An 18,104-nucleotide genomic window follows, 5' to 3' on the forward strand; every position below is an offset into this window, starting at 1 on the left:
CCTAAATATGACTGACGGGGCCAATTTCTCTCCCTTTCCTCCCCTTGCTAATGTATAGCCATTGATCTACACCAGGCTGCATTTATATACACTCATCATGCCTCTGGGATCTCTGGCTCTCTTTCTTTTCACACAACACACACACACACAGGTCTTTTGTGTGGTTTACAATGCAGTGCACTGACACATGCTCCTGCTGTCTCAGCACAAGTGGTGTGAAGAAAGTTGCTGAAGGACTGCTGAAGGGAAGTGAAGATTAGCAAATGTTGGGTTTTTGTGTATGCTGTACTGTATGACCTAGTGTCATTTTTCAGTGTCGAATTCTGTCAATATGACATGACATGTGTGTGGGCACGGAGGTCAGGGTCCAATATAGCATCTTCTCTAAAGCAGCATCCGGACAGTGAACATTTATGATAGTTCCTCTGGTTAAAGCATGAATCTTCGTGTCACTACTACCCCGAATTGGTAAGACTGTGTTTGTTAATTGTGTCTTCCTGTTACTTGTGTCCATCCAGGTGCGTCTCCATGCTCAGCAGACAGCCAGGCGGTAGGTGAGAGTGAAAGGAGCAGAGAGCAGATTCTGCAGACCCTCAGTGATCTGTCCAGGGGCTTCCAGGACATCGCAGACCGCTGCCTCCTGGTGTTGCACCTGGAGGTCAGGTATGCAGGAGAATCTCATCCACACTTGACAGAAATTGCAGAAATGAAAACACACATAGGGGTTTTTATTTTTAGTTGTGTTATCATGCTCTTGTTTCCCGTTGAAGACATACTATGACCCAATCACGTCCCAACAACCACTTGGAAACAGATAACATGTCGTTTACACGCAATGATAAGACTCATTTTCTATGTAGCGTCCATGTTTTTTCTACATTAAGATTTAAAGCACAAGAACACACCAAACACGGAAGAAACTACCTCATAACTCATTCAATTGGACCATTCAAAGAGCACAAGAATAAACCATTGGCTTTTGAGTGCCATGCTAATTAATTACATGTGTTCCCCAGATCGCCACAGTGCACCTTCATTAGTATTTCTGTTTGTATGATGTGTTTGGGAGTGTACTATGGATTTTCTTCAATTGACACGCAAATTATTCAGCCAGTTTGTTGTACCTTACTCTCCTTTTCATCCCAAAAACATGTGGAATCAGTTCCCTGATATCGTTCCTTTGTGTTGTTTCCCAGCTATACCGAACACATTATGCCTTTAAATCTTTTGCCCTCCAATTACCATGATCAAACTGCACAAGCTTAGTGGATATGTCATTAAATCAAAAGGAAAAAAACGATCAGTGGCTAACTGCCATAAATGAGCATGCTCAGGAATGTATGTGTTTGTGTGAATGTTAGTATCCAAGTTAATTTACCACATCATATACTTCCTCCCACCCTTAAACACTAATAGTCCATCATTTCTCTCCTCTTTTCTCCATCACTCCACGTAGCACTATTTCCCAATAGACCATCGTATAGCTTATGCAATATTGTTTATGATTGCAGTAGAAAACCCTCCCTGCGGCTGATGTCTAGCTATATGCTACACTCCATTGACTCTCCCTATCTGGTGAATTTCCCCTGATAGTGGTAGCAGCTAAATGAAGCCATGAGGAAGAGCAGGAGGGGAGGGAGGAGGAGATGGGGGAGAGATGAGGGTGGATGTTAAAGTGATGGTGGGGGTTAAAGAAGGGAGATACAGTAGCTAAGTGTGAGAAATGATTGAATAAAAGAAGGAAGTGATATGGAGGCATTCAAAATGTGGTGTAGTAGTTGGCTCAGCCTTAGGGGAAGATACATTCACCCATATCATTATATTATTTCCTGCCATGGGCACTGTGATGATGGAATTATAAGAGTATTGACTTCTTAAGGCTAGTCAGAAATTAGCCTCCTATGGACCAGAAGGACCTCAGACTAAGATGTAGGTGTGTAAAAGGACTGAGAGGTGTAGCATACTTACCTACAGTATTACAGTCCTTAAATTCATGTTAAAGATATTAACATGAGCATTACGGTCAACACTGAGAACGATTTTCTTTCAAGACTGTTTATTTAAAAAATAAATATTTGAAATTATTGGAATTTTGGCCTCTTGGAAAATTAAATTAGCCCTGTTCTGGGCATCTGTGTTTGTACAACATCTGTATACAACTTAAAAAGAAAAAACGAGATACAGTAGTAATGTATTACAAATGTTTCAAATGAAGTATTTTACGCTGACAGATTAGCTTCTTTATGCACTATTTGGCATAATTCTTTGACAGGGACCTCACAAAACAGTATGAGGAGACTCACAGAAATCCTCTAAAAAAAGTATTTTTATACAAAAACTGAAGTGGACATTTTTTGGTAGGCTTTATACTGTAAATGTACTAGATGTTGAAGTACTCCTACCTCAAAACATTTTATTATCTGTATTTGGAATTTTCTCCGCAGATTACCTTTAAATAATCTGATGGTTTGGCTAAACAGTATACAGCTGTGATGAAGTGGTAGATTAATAATTATGCTTCTGATGTTTTATATGAGTACTCTTAACATGCTACCATTTGTTTGAATTAAATAGGTTATAGTAGTATAAGTGGGGTTTAAGAAGATAGTACACTTGAAGTCTACATACTGACTTTGTTTAACTCTAAAGATAGTTAATAATACACCTTGTGCATTCTCACTTTCTTTTTGATCCTTTTCCCTAAAATACCAATATTCTTTTACACCTCATACTCATTCTCAACATATCAACAGTACTGTGACAGAGTTTGGTGGGCACTTGGAAATTATAGCAAAATGCAAAGAGAACAAAGTCAAACATCTAATTCTCTTCTCTCTCCCTCTTTGCTGCCCATCAATCTCACTCTCCTCCCACGTCTCAATCCAGGGTGCACTGTTTCCATTACCTGATCCCCCTGACAAAGCAAGGCAATTATGCCATCGTGGCTAATGTGGAGAGCATGGACTATGACCCGCTGGTGGTGAAACTGAACAAGGACATCTCAGCCGTGGAGGAGACCATGGGGGCCGCCCTCCAGCAGCACAAGTTCCAGTACATCTTTGAAGGTCAGCACACACTTTGGGTGAAGTATAACAAGCTGCCTGAGAAATTCCATCATTCTGCATTTGTAAAGGGGACATATCAAATCTCTTTTTTTAGTGCTTGTGCACATATGGAGTGGTAGATTTCATAGGCTGCTTAGATCAGAAAACATGGAATTCAATGATTCATTAGAATATAACATTCCCCGTCCATTTCTTGCAACCCGATTGAAACAGACTTGGCCTTTTTTAAATCTGGCCAAAAGTCACAGCTGCTAAAACAAAGGATTTCATTCAAGGGGTTTATACAATTCCAGACGTTTTTTTAAACACCTAGTAGAAAGCCAAAATATAAAGTTAATTTGCGACACATTGATATACGTAGATTAAAAACTGAGACCAATTTTAAAATGTCGTGCAGAAGACTTACTCTTTCTCTAATCTCCCATTTCTTCTCTTGTGGTTTATTCTCTTTTTTGTTTTCTGTGTTGACCATCATTATTTCCTTTCTCCTCTCCCTAGGTCTGGGCCATCTGATCTCCTGCATTCTCATCAACGGGGCTCAGTACTTTAAGAGGATCAGCGAGTCTGGTATCAAGAAGATGTGCCGGAACATCTTCGTCCTCCAGCAGAACCTCACCAACATCACCATGTCCAGGGAGGCTGACCTTGACTTTGCCAGGTATAAACACACTTCTTACCAGGGTCAGCCACAGATCAGCTTTCACAGAGCAGGAATACCTATCCAATAGAAACCTCTTACATGCACTCAGATTCCGCCAGTATACGTTTATAAAGAGTATTAACCTTGGCCTGGAGTCGCTGGCTGAAAAATATTTTGTATCATTAAATGTCATATCAATTCCTAATAAGTGCTTGCTGTTTTTCCTTGAGGCTTGCTGTTGTCATGGTGATAAAGCCTCTGATATCACAGGACTGACCCTTGAAGCCCAAGATAATAATATTCTTGCAAATAATAATAATAACACATCTTAATGGAATGGAATCTGTATTACAATCCCTAGGGAAACATGATAAAATAATATAATGACTTATAATATGAATTTATTTTACTATAATAATAACAATCTAATGAAAAGTGCATACCCTGTGTTATGAAGCCATCACATTAGAAATAGACAGGCTGTCGATGAGTTTAAATCATTATTGTTCCAACCTGACTACACAGACACACACAGGCATGCACAACGTCCTCAAGTTCAGACCGCAACTTTGTGAATGCACCAGGCAGACAGATGGTCAAACAGCTTGTCAAGCCCACTCCGCTCTATGTGTTTGGTTGTTGCTGTTTATTCCACATCCATACAGTTATACTTTGTCAGTCCACCTGCTGTTGCCTAGTGCTGTCCAGCCCTGACGGACATGGGGGAAACATTTACTCAGATATCTTTGTGAAAAAGAAGAGGGGCTGGATTAGAAAGAAAGAAGAAGACATACATTCATATGATTATTGTTCACTCTCTTTTGGAAGCTTGAAGGGAGTATGAGAGGAATACTGATGAAAAAGATGGAAAAAGAAGGCAGGGCTCGGGGGGAGGAACATTGAAAAAGGAAGTGAAAGGAAGTCATAGAAAAGACGTCTTTCATAGAGAAAGTCCATAGATGGAGTTGGAGAAGCCGGCATGGAAAGAAGACAGAATGCTGCAGATTGAGAGGTGAAAACTAGAAAGCAACAGAGAGGAAGTGAAGGAAGAAGATGAAATATGGATAAAGTATGAGAGAAGAGAGATAACTTAGCAGCTTGAGTTTTTATTGTTATCACTTTGTTTTCAGCTGTCAGTTTGTACTAGTCTCTTTCTATTTTTTGTCTAGAATTTTCTTTTTTTATATTTTGTAGAAGAAGCAAAACAAGAAGAAAATCAATCAATCAATGTTTATTTATATAGCCCAATATCACACATGTTACATTTGTGTCAGTGGACTTCACAGTTTGTACAGAATATCAGTATGACAATACGACACCCTCTGTCCTTAGACCCTCACATCGTACAAGGAAACACTTCCAAAGAAACCCCACAGTTTAAAGGGGAAAATGGGAGAAACCTCAGGGAGAGCATCAGAGGAGGGATCCCTCTCCCAGGACAGACAGACGTGCAATAGATGCCGTGTGTAAATCGAAGAGATAATACATTTTACAGCATAGGTAGACCAAATGTTTGGAAATGCATGTGTCTATAATAAGAAGATGAATCCACAAGGATGTCAACAATCCTGTGGGAGCCATCAGGGAAGTAGTATGATGAGAGTCAGGCAGGACCACAGTGATAGGTTCAGCCACGACTCGAAGTCCAGGACTCAGATCCAGGACTCAGGATAGAGGATCCAGGACTCAGGATCCAGGACTCCGGATCCAGGACTCAGGATGCAGGATCCAGGACACATGACTCAGGATCCAGGACACAGGACCGCAGCAACAGGATCAGCCACGACTCAGGATCCCGACGTAGATAGACACCAAAAAGAAATTTGGGAGAAGCTGGGTTATTCGGAACATGAGAGTACACAGGTACAGACAGAGAGAAGGAAGAAGTAAGGTGTCCCCCGACAGTCTAAGCCTATAGCAGCAAAACTAACGTGTCTGCGTACATGGACTCCCTTAGGATAGGTTGTGGGAAAGGGTTAGCAAGTAAGAAGTAAGGAACAGAGGTGGAGAGGCACAACGTGTCTACGTACATGGACTCCCTTAGGATAGGTTGAGGGAAAAGGGTAGCAAGTAAGAAGTAAGGAACAGAGGTGGAGAGGCACAACGTGTCTACGTACATGGACTCCCTTAGGATAGGTTGAGGGAAAGGGTAGCAAGTAAGAAGTAAGGAACAGAGGTGGAGAGGCACAACGTGTCTACGTACATGGACTCCCTTAGGATAGGTTGAGGGAAAAGGGTAGCAAGTAAGAAGTAAGGAACAGAGGTGGAGAGGCACAACGTGTCTATGTACATGCACTCCCTTAGGAAAGGTTGAGGGAAAAGGGTAGCAAGTAAGAAGTAAGGAACAGAGGTGGAGAGGCACAACGTGTCTACGTACATGGACTCCCTTAGGATAGGTTGAGGGAAAAGGGTAGCAAGTAAGAAGTAAGGAACAGAGGTGGAGAGGCACAACGTGTCTACGTACATGGACTCCCTTAGGAAAGGTTGAGGGAAAAGGGTAGCAAGTAAGAAGTAAGGAACAGAGGTGGAGAGGCACAACGTGTCTATGTACATGCACTCCCTTAGGAAAGGTTGAGGGAAAAGAGTAGGAATTAAGATGTATGCGCCACATCTATACCATGAGCGCATTGCTCCTAAAAAGTTTTTCTGGCACTGACACCAATCAACAATTGTGTGTCGACTCGGCAGGGATGAAGGCACGTGTATGCCTCTCCCTGCTTCCACCGTCTACACACACAACCAAATTACATCTATACCATCAGTAAGGAAAAAGAGTAAGAACTAAGATGTATAGGTGAAGAGGCACAACGTGTCTACGTCAATGCACTCTTATTAGATTCTCTTATCAACTATAAGCTTTGTCAAAAAGGAAGGTCTTAAGCGCACTCTTAAAAACAGATAGGCTGTCTGCCGCCCAAACACAAACTGGAAGCTGATTCCACAAAAGTGGAGCTTGATAAGAAAAGGCTCTGGCTCCCATTGCAAACTTGCTTTGTTGGGAAACTAACTTTAAATTGTTCTAAAATACAGCGTTTTTTCCGTGATATGCTTCTTCTGTGAACTCCTGAAAGCCAAGATGTGTGTTTGGAGAAGGAACATCACGTTTTTTTTGGTTTGTTTCTCAATTTTTGGTCCATCGTCTTTCTTCAAGTTAAGACAGCAACTCAACTCTCTGCTACCTTTCCTAACCTCAGTCCTAATCATTGTTGTTGTCTAATAGTTTTAACCATGCCTGCCTTGTTGGGATGCAGGGTTAATTAGCTTCCTTTCACAGTTTTTAGAATCTTGTTGAGTGTGTGACATGTTTGAGGTGATAGGCTGTCTGTGTTTGGACATTGCCATTGTTTTGTAATATTTCGGTATTGCGTGCCAAGTTCCAGGAACAGAAAAGAAAGAAGTAAACTGAAATGACCTGAAGTGTACTGGATGTGGAGGACCATTGATTAGCATGCTATTTCTACCCTCTGTCAACTTTGATTATGGAGAAATGCCAGTGATGGCTTTTCTGTCTTTTTCGCTCTTTCTCCCGCTCTCTGATTACGAGGCGTGGGTGGTGTGGAGGTGTTGATTGGGAATTGCAGAGTGCATTGTTTACACATTCATGGCTTTTTGGATTGGCCGGCCTTTGGCTCCAAGACACACCAACACACACACATGTGATACGTCTCCCCTTCTCTTATCCACGCACACTGTCAGCCAAGCCAATCAGCATTTTGAAATCACCATATTTATGTTCAGGGCATGAATATTCATAAAGCGGGCTCCGTGGCACACACCTGTCAGTAGAAGTGACCATTCAGCCTGTTTGACTAAGTATGAAATAGATAAAATTATGCATTTTTTGCTTCCAAAAAGGTTTTGCTTATAGGCTTCCTCTGTCGGACGTAGAGTATGATATGCAATTATTTCTGATGTTGTTTGGAATTAATACAGGATTCATGTCGACCCGTCTACAATATGTACATTGGAAAGGGCTTACTGATGTGCTCATACTACTTGGTGAGTTCATTGGTCCTAAAAACTATATCTAGGTCTTATGAGCTTTTTGAATTCAAAATGGTTAAACAAGAAATACACTTACAATATAAGCAACCACCATCCCATTTTGCAACTGGAATGGATCCTCTATATCTCATAGGAATTTAAATAAATACTCCCGGTGCTGATACCAGTCCTGTTGTGCACTAGCATTGGCCAACAACAAATCAGCAGTTAAAGGAAGGCTGAGGAAGAAAGACTAAAACTAGACAATTCATCAGTGTTTTATTACCACCTCAGGAGAAAATACCGCAAAATGGGGAAAGGAAGTGATCACAGCAGGAAATCTGCTTTGAGAAAGACTACTGATGCTTACCTGTGCACCCATGTACTTTTATGTTCCCTATGTGTCTGTCTGCTTCTGCTTTTCTTCTGCATCTGAGTGCTTGTATGGGAAATGGAAAGACCTGGACAAGGGCACAGTAATAACCATTGATCTCAGTTAAAACTAAGAAAGGCCTGGTAACAGCACTGCAGAACTCATGAACACACACACACACACACACACACACACACACACACACACACACACACACACACACACACACACACACACACACACACACACACACACACACACACACACACACACACACACACACACTCCTATATTGCTTAGAAGCATAGGGAAACAGTGCCACCTTGTGCCTGAAAGCGTGTTAATATACAGTACATCTCTGGAAAACTACTGTATGTCAATTGTTGAGGTTTCTGTTGTTGGCACAGTGTTAAAAAACTCATGTGTGTGTGAGTGTTTATCGTAAGGTCCTATGGCGCTCTCTGGTCTCTCAGTCAGAAATTTGGCAGCGATTGGCTTGTGGGTCAAGGTCACACACACACCTAAACTCTAACACACAAGTGGACACTCACAGACCATCTGCTCAGAAACAGTTCAGGGCCTCAGTCCGATTGTGTGTGTGTGTGTGTGTGTGCGTGTGTGTGTGTGTGTGTGGGGGTGGGTGTGTGTGGGTGTGGGGGTGGGTGGGTGTGGGTGGGTGTGTGCGCGTGCGCGCATTGGCTGAGCCCTCAACCCTGTCTCCATTGATCTCCTTTCAATGTGGCCTTCTCTCTATCTCACTCTCCTTTGATGATTACTATTTTCTTGACAAAAGCAGAGATGAGATAAAGATAATGTTGTTGGTGAGTCTTTTTTAAAAGCCATAAGTTACAAAGAAAACAAATACGACAAACTTTCAAAAGTCTTAGTGTTGCCTGGCAACAGTCCACTTCAGCCTTTAGAGATAGTTTATTTTGCTTGGCAACATAAACTGAAACCTAAAATAGATATCAAAAATAATTAGCTGTCACTGACATTTGAAATCCATTCACATATTGTTTGATTGGATTTGGTTTGCTACCACTCGATACGACTTGATTAGCAAGTCACTGTCAATTTAATGTTGCATGTTGTCTTCAGTTCAGTTCTGTTCAATTCTGCTCGGCGAATGTAATGCAAAATGATCAGTTGTTACTTTTCTGTTGATTGACTAATCGACTAGTACTAGTTGTGTCCGATCAAATACACATAAGAACTGACTGGCTCTTAGGTTGCCAAATATAGGATCAATCGAAAATGGGCCTCAAAATATTGTTTTGTTTTCATCACACCAGTACCAAGCTTGTTGTTGTTGTACACAAGTATGTCCCATAGAAAATTGAATGTAAGTAAATGTGTTTGTCTACATTTATTTTATGTCTGCGCAAAATGTAGGGTATTTTTTCTAGGTTTTCTTTGACATGACAACACACAAACACACACGGTGTATCTCTGCTTTGCCCAGTGACCCGTGTAGGCAGGTTGCCGGGCTGTCATAACATCCTAGCTAACTCACAAGCTCCTTAGCCGTAGCTAGGCTAAACACCAGGCTGTCAGACTCACTGTAGTGATTCCCCAGAGTTCACCCACCTGTCTGCTGGAAATTACTGCAATGTTCGGCTGTATATGTGTGAATTGTACAGCTTGTGTACGATGAATTGTCCCTGAGTGTACCGCCCCAGCCTCTGTGTGTCTCTAAGATCCGGTGTGTGCGCACCAGCAAACAAACTGCCTTTGGTTTGGTGTGTGTGTGTGGAGGTGACAGGCTGTTGTATCTACAGAGAATGTGGTAATAAGTACAGTTGACGGCCGTGTCAGGAAGGTAGTGGGTGTCAACAGATAAAACTGTTTGTATTTAGGCCTGGCTTCGGAACACTGTCACTCCGCTCAGCTCCTGCCTCCCTTCCTGTCACCTTGTGTCTCTCCCTTTATCTCTCTCTTCCTTTCTCAGTCCCTTTATTCATTTTCCTTCCCATCTCCAAACACCACCTCTGCGAATTGTTTTTCTCACTGCTCCTTCTTCTTCCAGCCCCTCCCCTCCTTTGCTTTCTCTCTGTGTGCATGCGCAGGAGGTCCTATGATGATGGTCTTTGCTGATGAAGCCTGTCTATCCATGCTCTGTGTGTTTGCTGATGTAGTGTGTGTGTGTGTGTGTGTGTGTGGTGTGTGTGTGTGGTGTGTGTGTGTGTGTGTGTCGTGTGTGTGTGTGTGTGTGTGTGTGCTGTGTGTGGTGTGTGTGTGTTGTGTTGTGTGGTGTGTGTGGTGTGTGTGGTGTTGTGTGGTGTGGTGGTGTGGTGTGTGTTGTGGGTGTGTGTGTGTGTGTGTGTGATGGTGTGTGTGTGTGTGTGTGTGGTGTGTGTGTGTGTGTGTGTGTGTGTGTGTGTGGCACAGCATGATTGAACTGGTCTTTGCTGATGAAGCTTTAGTCTCTGTCTCTGCAGACCTTTCCTCATTACCAGATGAGAGACAGGTGCACTGCTTTGGAGTGAGAAAGACAGGAGGAGGCGAGGAAATTGAAAAATAAGGATTCATAGATTGCGAGTAAATCCACATTAACCAGGCTCATTTGGAAATATCATTTATATGTCAGAATGACTACTTGAGCATTTTTACAACATTATTGTAAGAGAATACATTTAAAATATCAAGAGAAAACATCTTAATGACAAACAAATGTAGAATACACAGAGAGAAAAATGTACTTAAATGTAATAAAAAGAAAAGAAAATGAAAAGCATTTTTGTGGGTTTTTAAGTAATTTAAGTAACAATAGTTTGCAGCTCTGATAAACTCAGGCAGGTCATGATGGAGAGGTCCTTCCACAGTCTCCCATCCTCCCCCCATCCCTCCCCCACTAACTAACGTGTTGTTCCAAACGCGCTGACAGAGGCAGCCTCTAATGGCCTTAATATTGTACACGTCTGAAATGAGGGAGAATAAATTGTGCTGATTCTTGTCTTTCTCTTGCTTTTCTTCTCTTTTCTCTCTCTGTCTTTGTCTTCTTCCTCCCGCTCTCCCTTTGTTTTCTTATACATAACTGTCTGGCCTACGCTGCATCATGCATCATAAATGAACTTCATATTCTTTGTATACAAGGAAAGGGAGGAGGGTGGCTTATTAAAACTTAATAGAAAAGCACACCACGGAAGCATGTTGACACACACACACACACACACACACACACACACACACACACACACACACACACACACACACACACACACACACACACACACACACACACACACACACACTGATTACTAAAGCAGTGCTCTTATAGATGAGACTTCTAGTGGAAGCAGGTGGAAATTGGTCAAATCAGTGAAAGTGGAAGACACAGAGGGAGACAAAACAACAATTCACTTTGGTTTTGTTAGAAAAAGAACGTTGGTTTAATTAACCAGCTGCCTCTTAAACTGATAAAAATAAGTGTATGTTTGTGTGTAAGCGTGTGTGCCACTGGGGGTTCCTTCTTGATGGTGGGGTGCCGAGAGATTTAATCTTATTAACAGCCCTTACCCTGTTTGGCAAATGGCTTTCCAACTGCTCGGGTAATGAACTGTTTGAAAGTGTTTTCAGCACACACTAACATACATCACTCAGAGACACACACATCTTCACACAAACACACCTTACACTTCTGAGCCAGCCCCCTCCCCTTTATACTGAACAGAGGCCAGATTGCCAGCTGTCTTCAGGTCTCTCACACACACACACACACACACACACACACACACACACACACACACACACACACACACACACACACACACACAGAGCTAGCTGACAGCCTAGCACACTGTCTTGTTATTAGATGCTACAGAAAAAACAGCTGTGGATTTATTGTCCCATTATCAGTTATAAATGAGCATCAGTAGATCGGCTTTTAACAGATCCTGTGTGGGATTCTTCCAAGATGCATCACTGCCAGGTGAATTATAGTTGCTATTATTCTGTACTTAAGGCCTGTTTTATAGCACTGATGAGGTGGGCTATTTTTACTTTGACTTGGCGGCTGCTTTTACAGATTGATTCCAAAGCTTTCCAGCCACTTTCACTATTTTATTAGACAAGTAGTTATAACAACTGGAGGAAAATGTCAAAACAGAATGTGGTGTTTGTGAAAGTGCTCACAGTCATAATTTCAGTTTCAGCAGGGATGTTTTTTTGTTGTCTTTTGTTAATTTTCTGTCCTTGGGTTTTCTTAAATGAAACGGGGAGCTGAGCTTACACACTTCTCAGTCAGTCTACATTTAAAAATCCTGCAACAAAAACTTGGAGATGATTGGTACTGGGAACTATTTCTATTTAAGTTTTACAATTATGGACATTATTATTTGAACACAACCCACAGCCGGTCCCAACTCACATTGGGTGATGCCCCTTTGAAAGATAGTCAATAAATCAAAGGGCGGACATATATCGAAACACACTGCAGTAACCGGCAATTTAGCCTCTCAAATCAACCTAACTGCATGTCTTTGTACCATAGCAAGTAAGTGTAGAAAGGAGAACAACAAACTGTTTACACAAATTATTCACTCACATCTACTTACAATCAGTCTCAGGTAGTCAGGTGCAGTTTACTCCTATTTATTGCTATGTTCAAAATCATCATTTTCTTTCCCCTCCTAAGCTGCTTCCCATTGAGATCTGAGGAGGTATTTTTGAATGAGGGTAGCCTTCTTTTCAAAGCTTCTCCCCTAAACAAAAGCAATGTGTGTTTTCTTTTGGGTTTGTTTTCTTCCCATTAGATCATATAACGAGACAATTTGCCTCGAGCGTGCAGTTAATCGCCGGGTCTAGGGAAAGAAATGGTAATGCTTTGGTTTTTAGGTGTTGTGCTGTTTCTGAGTTAAATGTGCCGACACTTAAACAAAGCAGAGACACATTCAATGGCACCAACATTTAGACATTTGCAGAAAATACATTATAAGATAAAACCACACGTGGGAGCCATCATTTCCCACTCTTTCGCCTTATACTGTCTCCCCGGTAAAGGAGTAAACCAATGTGACCCTCATCAATATTGACAAGCGTATTCATGAACTGAGCTCAAGGATGGAAAAATGAACAAGACCTTGGAGAGGAATAGAGAGCCGGATTGAGAATGAGACAGAATGCAAATGCTTCGATGACCAAGGGCGTTTCTTGTCAGGGGAAGGCCAAAAAACAGATATTATTCACCTCTATTCCTCACTCATCTCTTCAGCCATCACTCTTTCTCTCTCCTTGTATCTCTCCCTCTCTATCTCGTTCATTTTACCCCTCCATTACTTTTCCCTGGTCTTTTTGTACGGTTGGATCTCTAAAATGACAGCACATAAAACACCTTGGAACAGAAGCTCCCAGAGTGCTCATTAGGGCCTTGTTAGCATTGAGTATGATCATCTCAAGAAGGGAATGGGTCTTGGATGGGTGATGGAGCTAAACAGATGAGATAAAAATATATTTTCTTACCAAAGTGTCTTTTTACTGAGCCATATCAGAAATCACTAAAGATTCAAATCCATTTATTTCCTCTGGCACAATGGAGAGCTTAACCCTCTCTCTCCAGATGCTTTGATGGACTAAAATATAAATCACTCTTTCGCTGCTGTCTTATAAAGATAGATTTGAAAACAGCTGGACTCAATATGTTTTATTTTTCAACCTCAACACCTCCATGCCTCAGAATATCAAAGGTACAATAATCTTTCTCCACTGAACAGCAAAGCAGCAGGAGCCACTGCTTAGTAGCCGGCATCAGACCTTGGCCAAAATGACTAGTTATTGCTCGGAAAAGAAAAGTTATTTTGCCTGAAACTGTTTTGTGAGCGTTTTCAGCGTCACAAGCAGACACAAGCTCATTAGAATGCATATATTGCCACTCTTGTTACACTGGGAGCCATAACAGCATGTGTACCCAGGAGGAGCAGCGTGAGCAGCATGTAAGCTGCTCCAGTCCTCCTCTGTGTCGATGCAGGAGGTGTTTAGGCACAGTGTTGAGTCTAGGTCACACCAGTTTTGATCAAGCAGCATCAAAAGCTAAACACAGCTATTGTGGTCATGACTCACAAAAAAAAAGGAGGGAGAAGTGTTTTACCAGTTGTTTTAAATCACATTTACTTTTTACATCATGGCTAACCAATTTGGAAACAATGCTGCTGTGCTTAGAAATACGATTATTTTCCTATCGCTGCAGGCCTCCATTGGTTCCCATCCATTTCCATACAAAAAGGACATCATTAACTGAATTACCACGCAACAACAATGTAATATTGACACAAAAATGAACACAGACCTCATCTCCACTGTGTTGAATTACCCAACTGAAGCAAATTTCGAGGAGCCACCTTATTGATTTTAGTATCGTACAAAAATGAATGAAAACAAATAGCTTCTTAGCATGCTGAATAGACCTTGATGTCGGATGTTCTTTTCATATTAAGCATACATGACACAACATATTGTGTTTGTAGCACCTCTTTCCCTCTTGTTTCGGCTGTATACACAACATAATGGAAGTTAACATTGAGTGTATCTTCAGAGGATGGGATTCCTCCTTTAGCCAGGGGCACACAGTGATGAAATATATTCTAGTGTGTGCCTACGTTTCTGTGTGTGGTTTATTTTCTGGATGACACAAACACACTATAACACTCTCTTCGATATTTGACCTGTTCTGCCCCCGAGCAAATAATAATTGTCCTTCCTGCATCCTAACACACTCCTGCACATTACCTTACCTCCAGTTTCTCTCCAAGTTGTATTTTCCTTCGTTTATCCGAAGCTACCTTCATACTACAATCCATATAGCGATCTAGTATACTCCACTGTAAATTGATTTCAACGAATATAACATCCAAAATTCACAAGGGGTCTGCCCCTAGATATTCAATAATAAATACTGACAGAATATATAAAACAAATACACACAATCTCTCCTCCATTCTGTTTGCCTTTTTTGACCTTTACGTATAATGTTTTAGTCGGCAGTTGAAAATGTGTATTATATTCCCCAACATGCTTTCGTTGTCAGTATGTACTTCATGGTGTTTTTCAAATGGCCCATTGTGGATCAGTTCCTGGTTAAAGACCTTTTAATTCTACACACGCCTCTTTCCTCTTTGGCTCTGTCAACAGTGTTTCATTAAAACGGTCTCAGTGGTTTGTTGCCGGTGAATGTTTTCCCTCTAACTTCAGCTCCCATTGGTGCGGTCCTTGAAGTTCATTCTAAGAAAATTGAGCTTGACAGCAACAGCAGTTAGTTTGGCTTTTGTGTTTCCCCTTTGTTGTTGCTGCTCCTTTTGATTCGGCAAAGGAATAATGCAAAGAGGAATACAAAGTGTTATTAACTTTTTTTTTTTCTTTCTCTCCCCATTATTTTCTATCATTCTCTCTGCTTTGCTGCTCTCTCAACTCATTTTCTTTATTCATAACCCCCCTTTCCTCTCATCTGTCCATCCAGGCAGTACTATGAGATGCTGTACAACACTGCAGATGAGCTGCTGAACCTGGTGGTGGACCAGGGTGTGCGCTACACGGAGCTGGAGTACATCAATGCCCTGTCCTTGCTCCATCGCAGCCAGACGGGGGTAGGGGACCTGAGCACCCAGAACGTCCGTCTGCAGAGGCTGAAGGAGATCATCTGTGAGCAGGCCGCCATCAAACAGGCCAACAAGGACAAGAAGATCACTACGGTGTAAAGATGAAACACAACTGGGTCCACTAGGGGGTCGATGACCGGGAAACACATTTTTATTTCAGCTCCTTCAGATCTGTCTGGCAGGAATAAGTGCAGCAGATAATTGGGTCATGCAAGAGTAAGGAGTTAAAGGGCAAACACTTGCAGGAGAGGGCATATTTAGGAATTGGGTTAGGAAACATTGAAATAAAGGCTTGCTCGAGATTTAAATCATAATGTGTGAAATCTTTTGACCAGAAATATGTCCTCTCCATTTCATCCATTATAAACATGTACTACAGTTAGAGGGTTGACACAGATACACCTTCCAACTCTGGGCTTGTCAAATATATCTAAATATATCTCAGTGTATGCAGCTCTGGCTTACTCTAATTGGGAAGTGAGGTGACAGCCAACACAACTGCAAAGTTTGCAAGTTTAGTTTGTTATGCATGTTATCACATAAGGTCACCTATATCAATTGACACTTTTAAAAAGAAAAAAGACACTAACAGTCCCCCACTGACCATGACTCCAGCTCCAGATAAAAAGGCGATTGTCTTGGACTCTCCCCCGAACTTGGGCTCCATCTCATCTCATTTTCCTATTAGATCTAAACTGCTGCTCTCAATTATACCTCTATCTCTCCTCTCCTGGCAGCCCCATGGGCCTACTGATTCTGTCTACAATAACAGATGCCAGATTAGGCCGTCTGAATGAGGCCACATCTTCCGCCTGCTGACAATTTTCGGTTTGTCCCCAAAGATTTCCCTAGCTGAGAATTGTATCATATCTATGGCTGTTGAAAAATCTGTTTTATTTGTCTTTTTTTCTCATAGTTTGTCCAGTAAACTCCTGTGGAAAGTTGTGAGTTTCATCCTTCTATAAATCAGGAATATGTTTTTTTTAAACTATTATATTTCAAGTCCATACCACAGTGGAAGGAATGTTTTCAAGACGTGTTTAAGAATACATTTCCTCAGTCATACTAGCTCTATAGCTGAAACAATACAGTTCTGAATCTTTGTTTTGCTTCCCCCACCACTTGTCCTCAAGTCTTCTAAAGTGAACCAAACGTATAAACTCAAGAGACGATCACAAATCATTCCCCCTTCCTGCAACCCTCCGTGTTTTTTGTTCATTAACTTGGGTGAGAAGTGCTTAACGAGAGCGGGAGCTGAGTATGGGAGCCTTGTCAATACGGCAGGCCCGGCGCTGGTCTCCCCGAAGCCCACAAAGCAATCCATCATAATGACACATAGGCTGGGATCGATGGGAAAACAACACGGGGCTGCTGAGGGGTTTGCCTACCACTCTGAAACGTACACTTGGTGTTAATTCTCAAATCTGCTCATTCAGCTGTTAGCTACTTTTGTAAGGTTATACATGAGAAACTTTAATACAATGTTAACCAACTGTGTCATGTCACACATGGATACTATTATACTAGATTCCCACTGCACACATATAACGTCTAAAGGTCCAGAAGGCTTATGTATTGGGCATACTTCATATGTAAATGTGAAACACTCCTGCTGCCATTGCTTTTTATTCAATAATGAAATGTACTTTAGGGTTCATTTTGTAATTTAGAAGCACAACTGAGTTTATCTGCCTTTCTATCTCACTTTTCCTTGGCAATGGACCTTTGTTTTGCACAGAGTCATGTCTTTGTTTCAAGAAAGAATGTATTGAAAGCTATACATCGAAATGTTTTAGTCTTGGAAAAGTTTAAACATGATTGTTCTGCTGTTATCTTAGAAATGCTCTCATGTTAGTCTAAATCAAGCCCATGTGATTTGTTTATGCATACTCTAATACACTGAAAAAAAATAAAAGCTTCAAATTCACAGATTGTGTATATTGTACAGTGTTTTTCCTTAGCTGAATAACTCTCATATTTTTCATTGCGGGAAGCACAGCTGACAGGAGTTATTTTACATGTCACTTGTTAGACGCTTTTATCCAAAGCGACTTACATACTCAATACTGTGGGCAATCCCCACAGGAGCAATTTGGGGTGAAGTGTCTTGCCCAGGGACACAACGACATGCTGACTGCAGTGGGGTTTGAACCTGTGACCCCCTGATCCGAAGCACCAACGCACAACCCACTGCACCACACGCCTGTATTTCACACAGTAACACCTCTCCTCTCATGACAGCACAGTCCATCACTGTTTTGATGCATCTGAGACTTTACTGATTCCACCTTATGTCATACAGTATTAGTGAGACCAACGCTGGAGGAGGTGTTTTACCTGACAGCTGTGATGTGTTGTCTGACATGGTTTGAAGCATGAAGTGCAGCATATTGGAGTCAGGAAAACAAACACAGACAACACACCACCTGAAGCCCACCTGAAGCCCTGAGTTGTGG

General features: G+C 41.6%; 1 protein-coding gene across 1 annotated transcript in view; it reads left to right on the forward strand.

The window, feature by feature from the left end:
- The window catches only part of exoc4 (exocyst complex component 4), a 112,034-nt gene extending 94,459 nt beyond the window's left edge, over positions 1-17,575 (forward strand). The window contains exons 17-20 of the mRNA XM_034133411.1: positions 519-663; positions 2,887-3,065; positions 3,564-3,723; positions 15,510-17,575. Coding sequence (XP_033989302.1) covers positions 519-663; positions 2,887-3,065; positions 3,564-3,723; positions 15,510-15,747 — 722 coding nt within the window. The 3' untranslated portion in view covers positions 15,748-17,575. The remainder of the gene's footprint in view (positions 1-518; positions 664-2,886; positions 3,066-3,563; positions 3,724-15,509) is intronic.
- The last annotated feature ends 529 nt before the right edge of the window (positions 17,576-18,104 follow it).

Source organism: Trematomus bernacchii, unplaced genomic scaffold, assembly GCF_902827165.1.
Source record: "Trematomus bernacchii unplaced genomic scaffold, fTreBer1.1, whole genome shotgun sequence".
Lineage (NCBI taxonomy): Eukaryota > Metazoa > Chordata > Actinopteri > Perciformes > Nototheniidae > Trematomus > Trematomus bernacchii.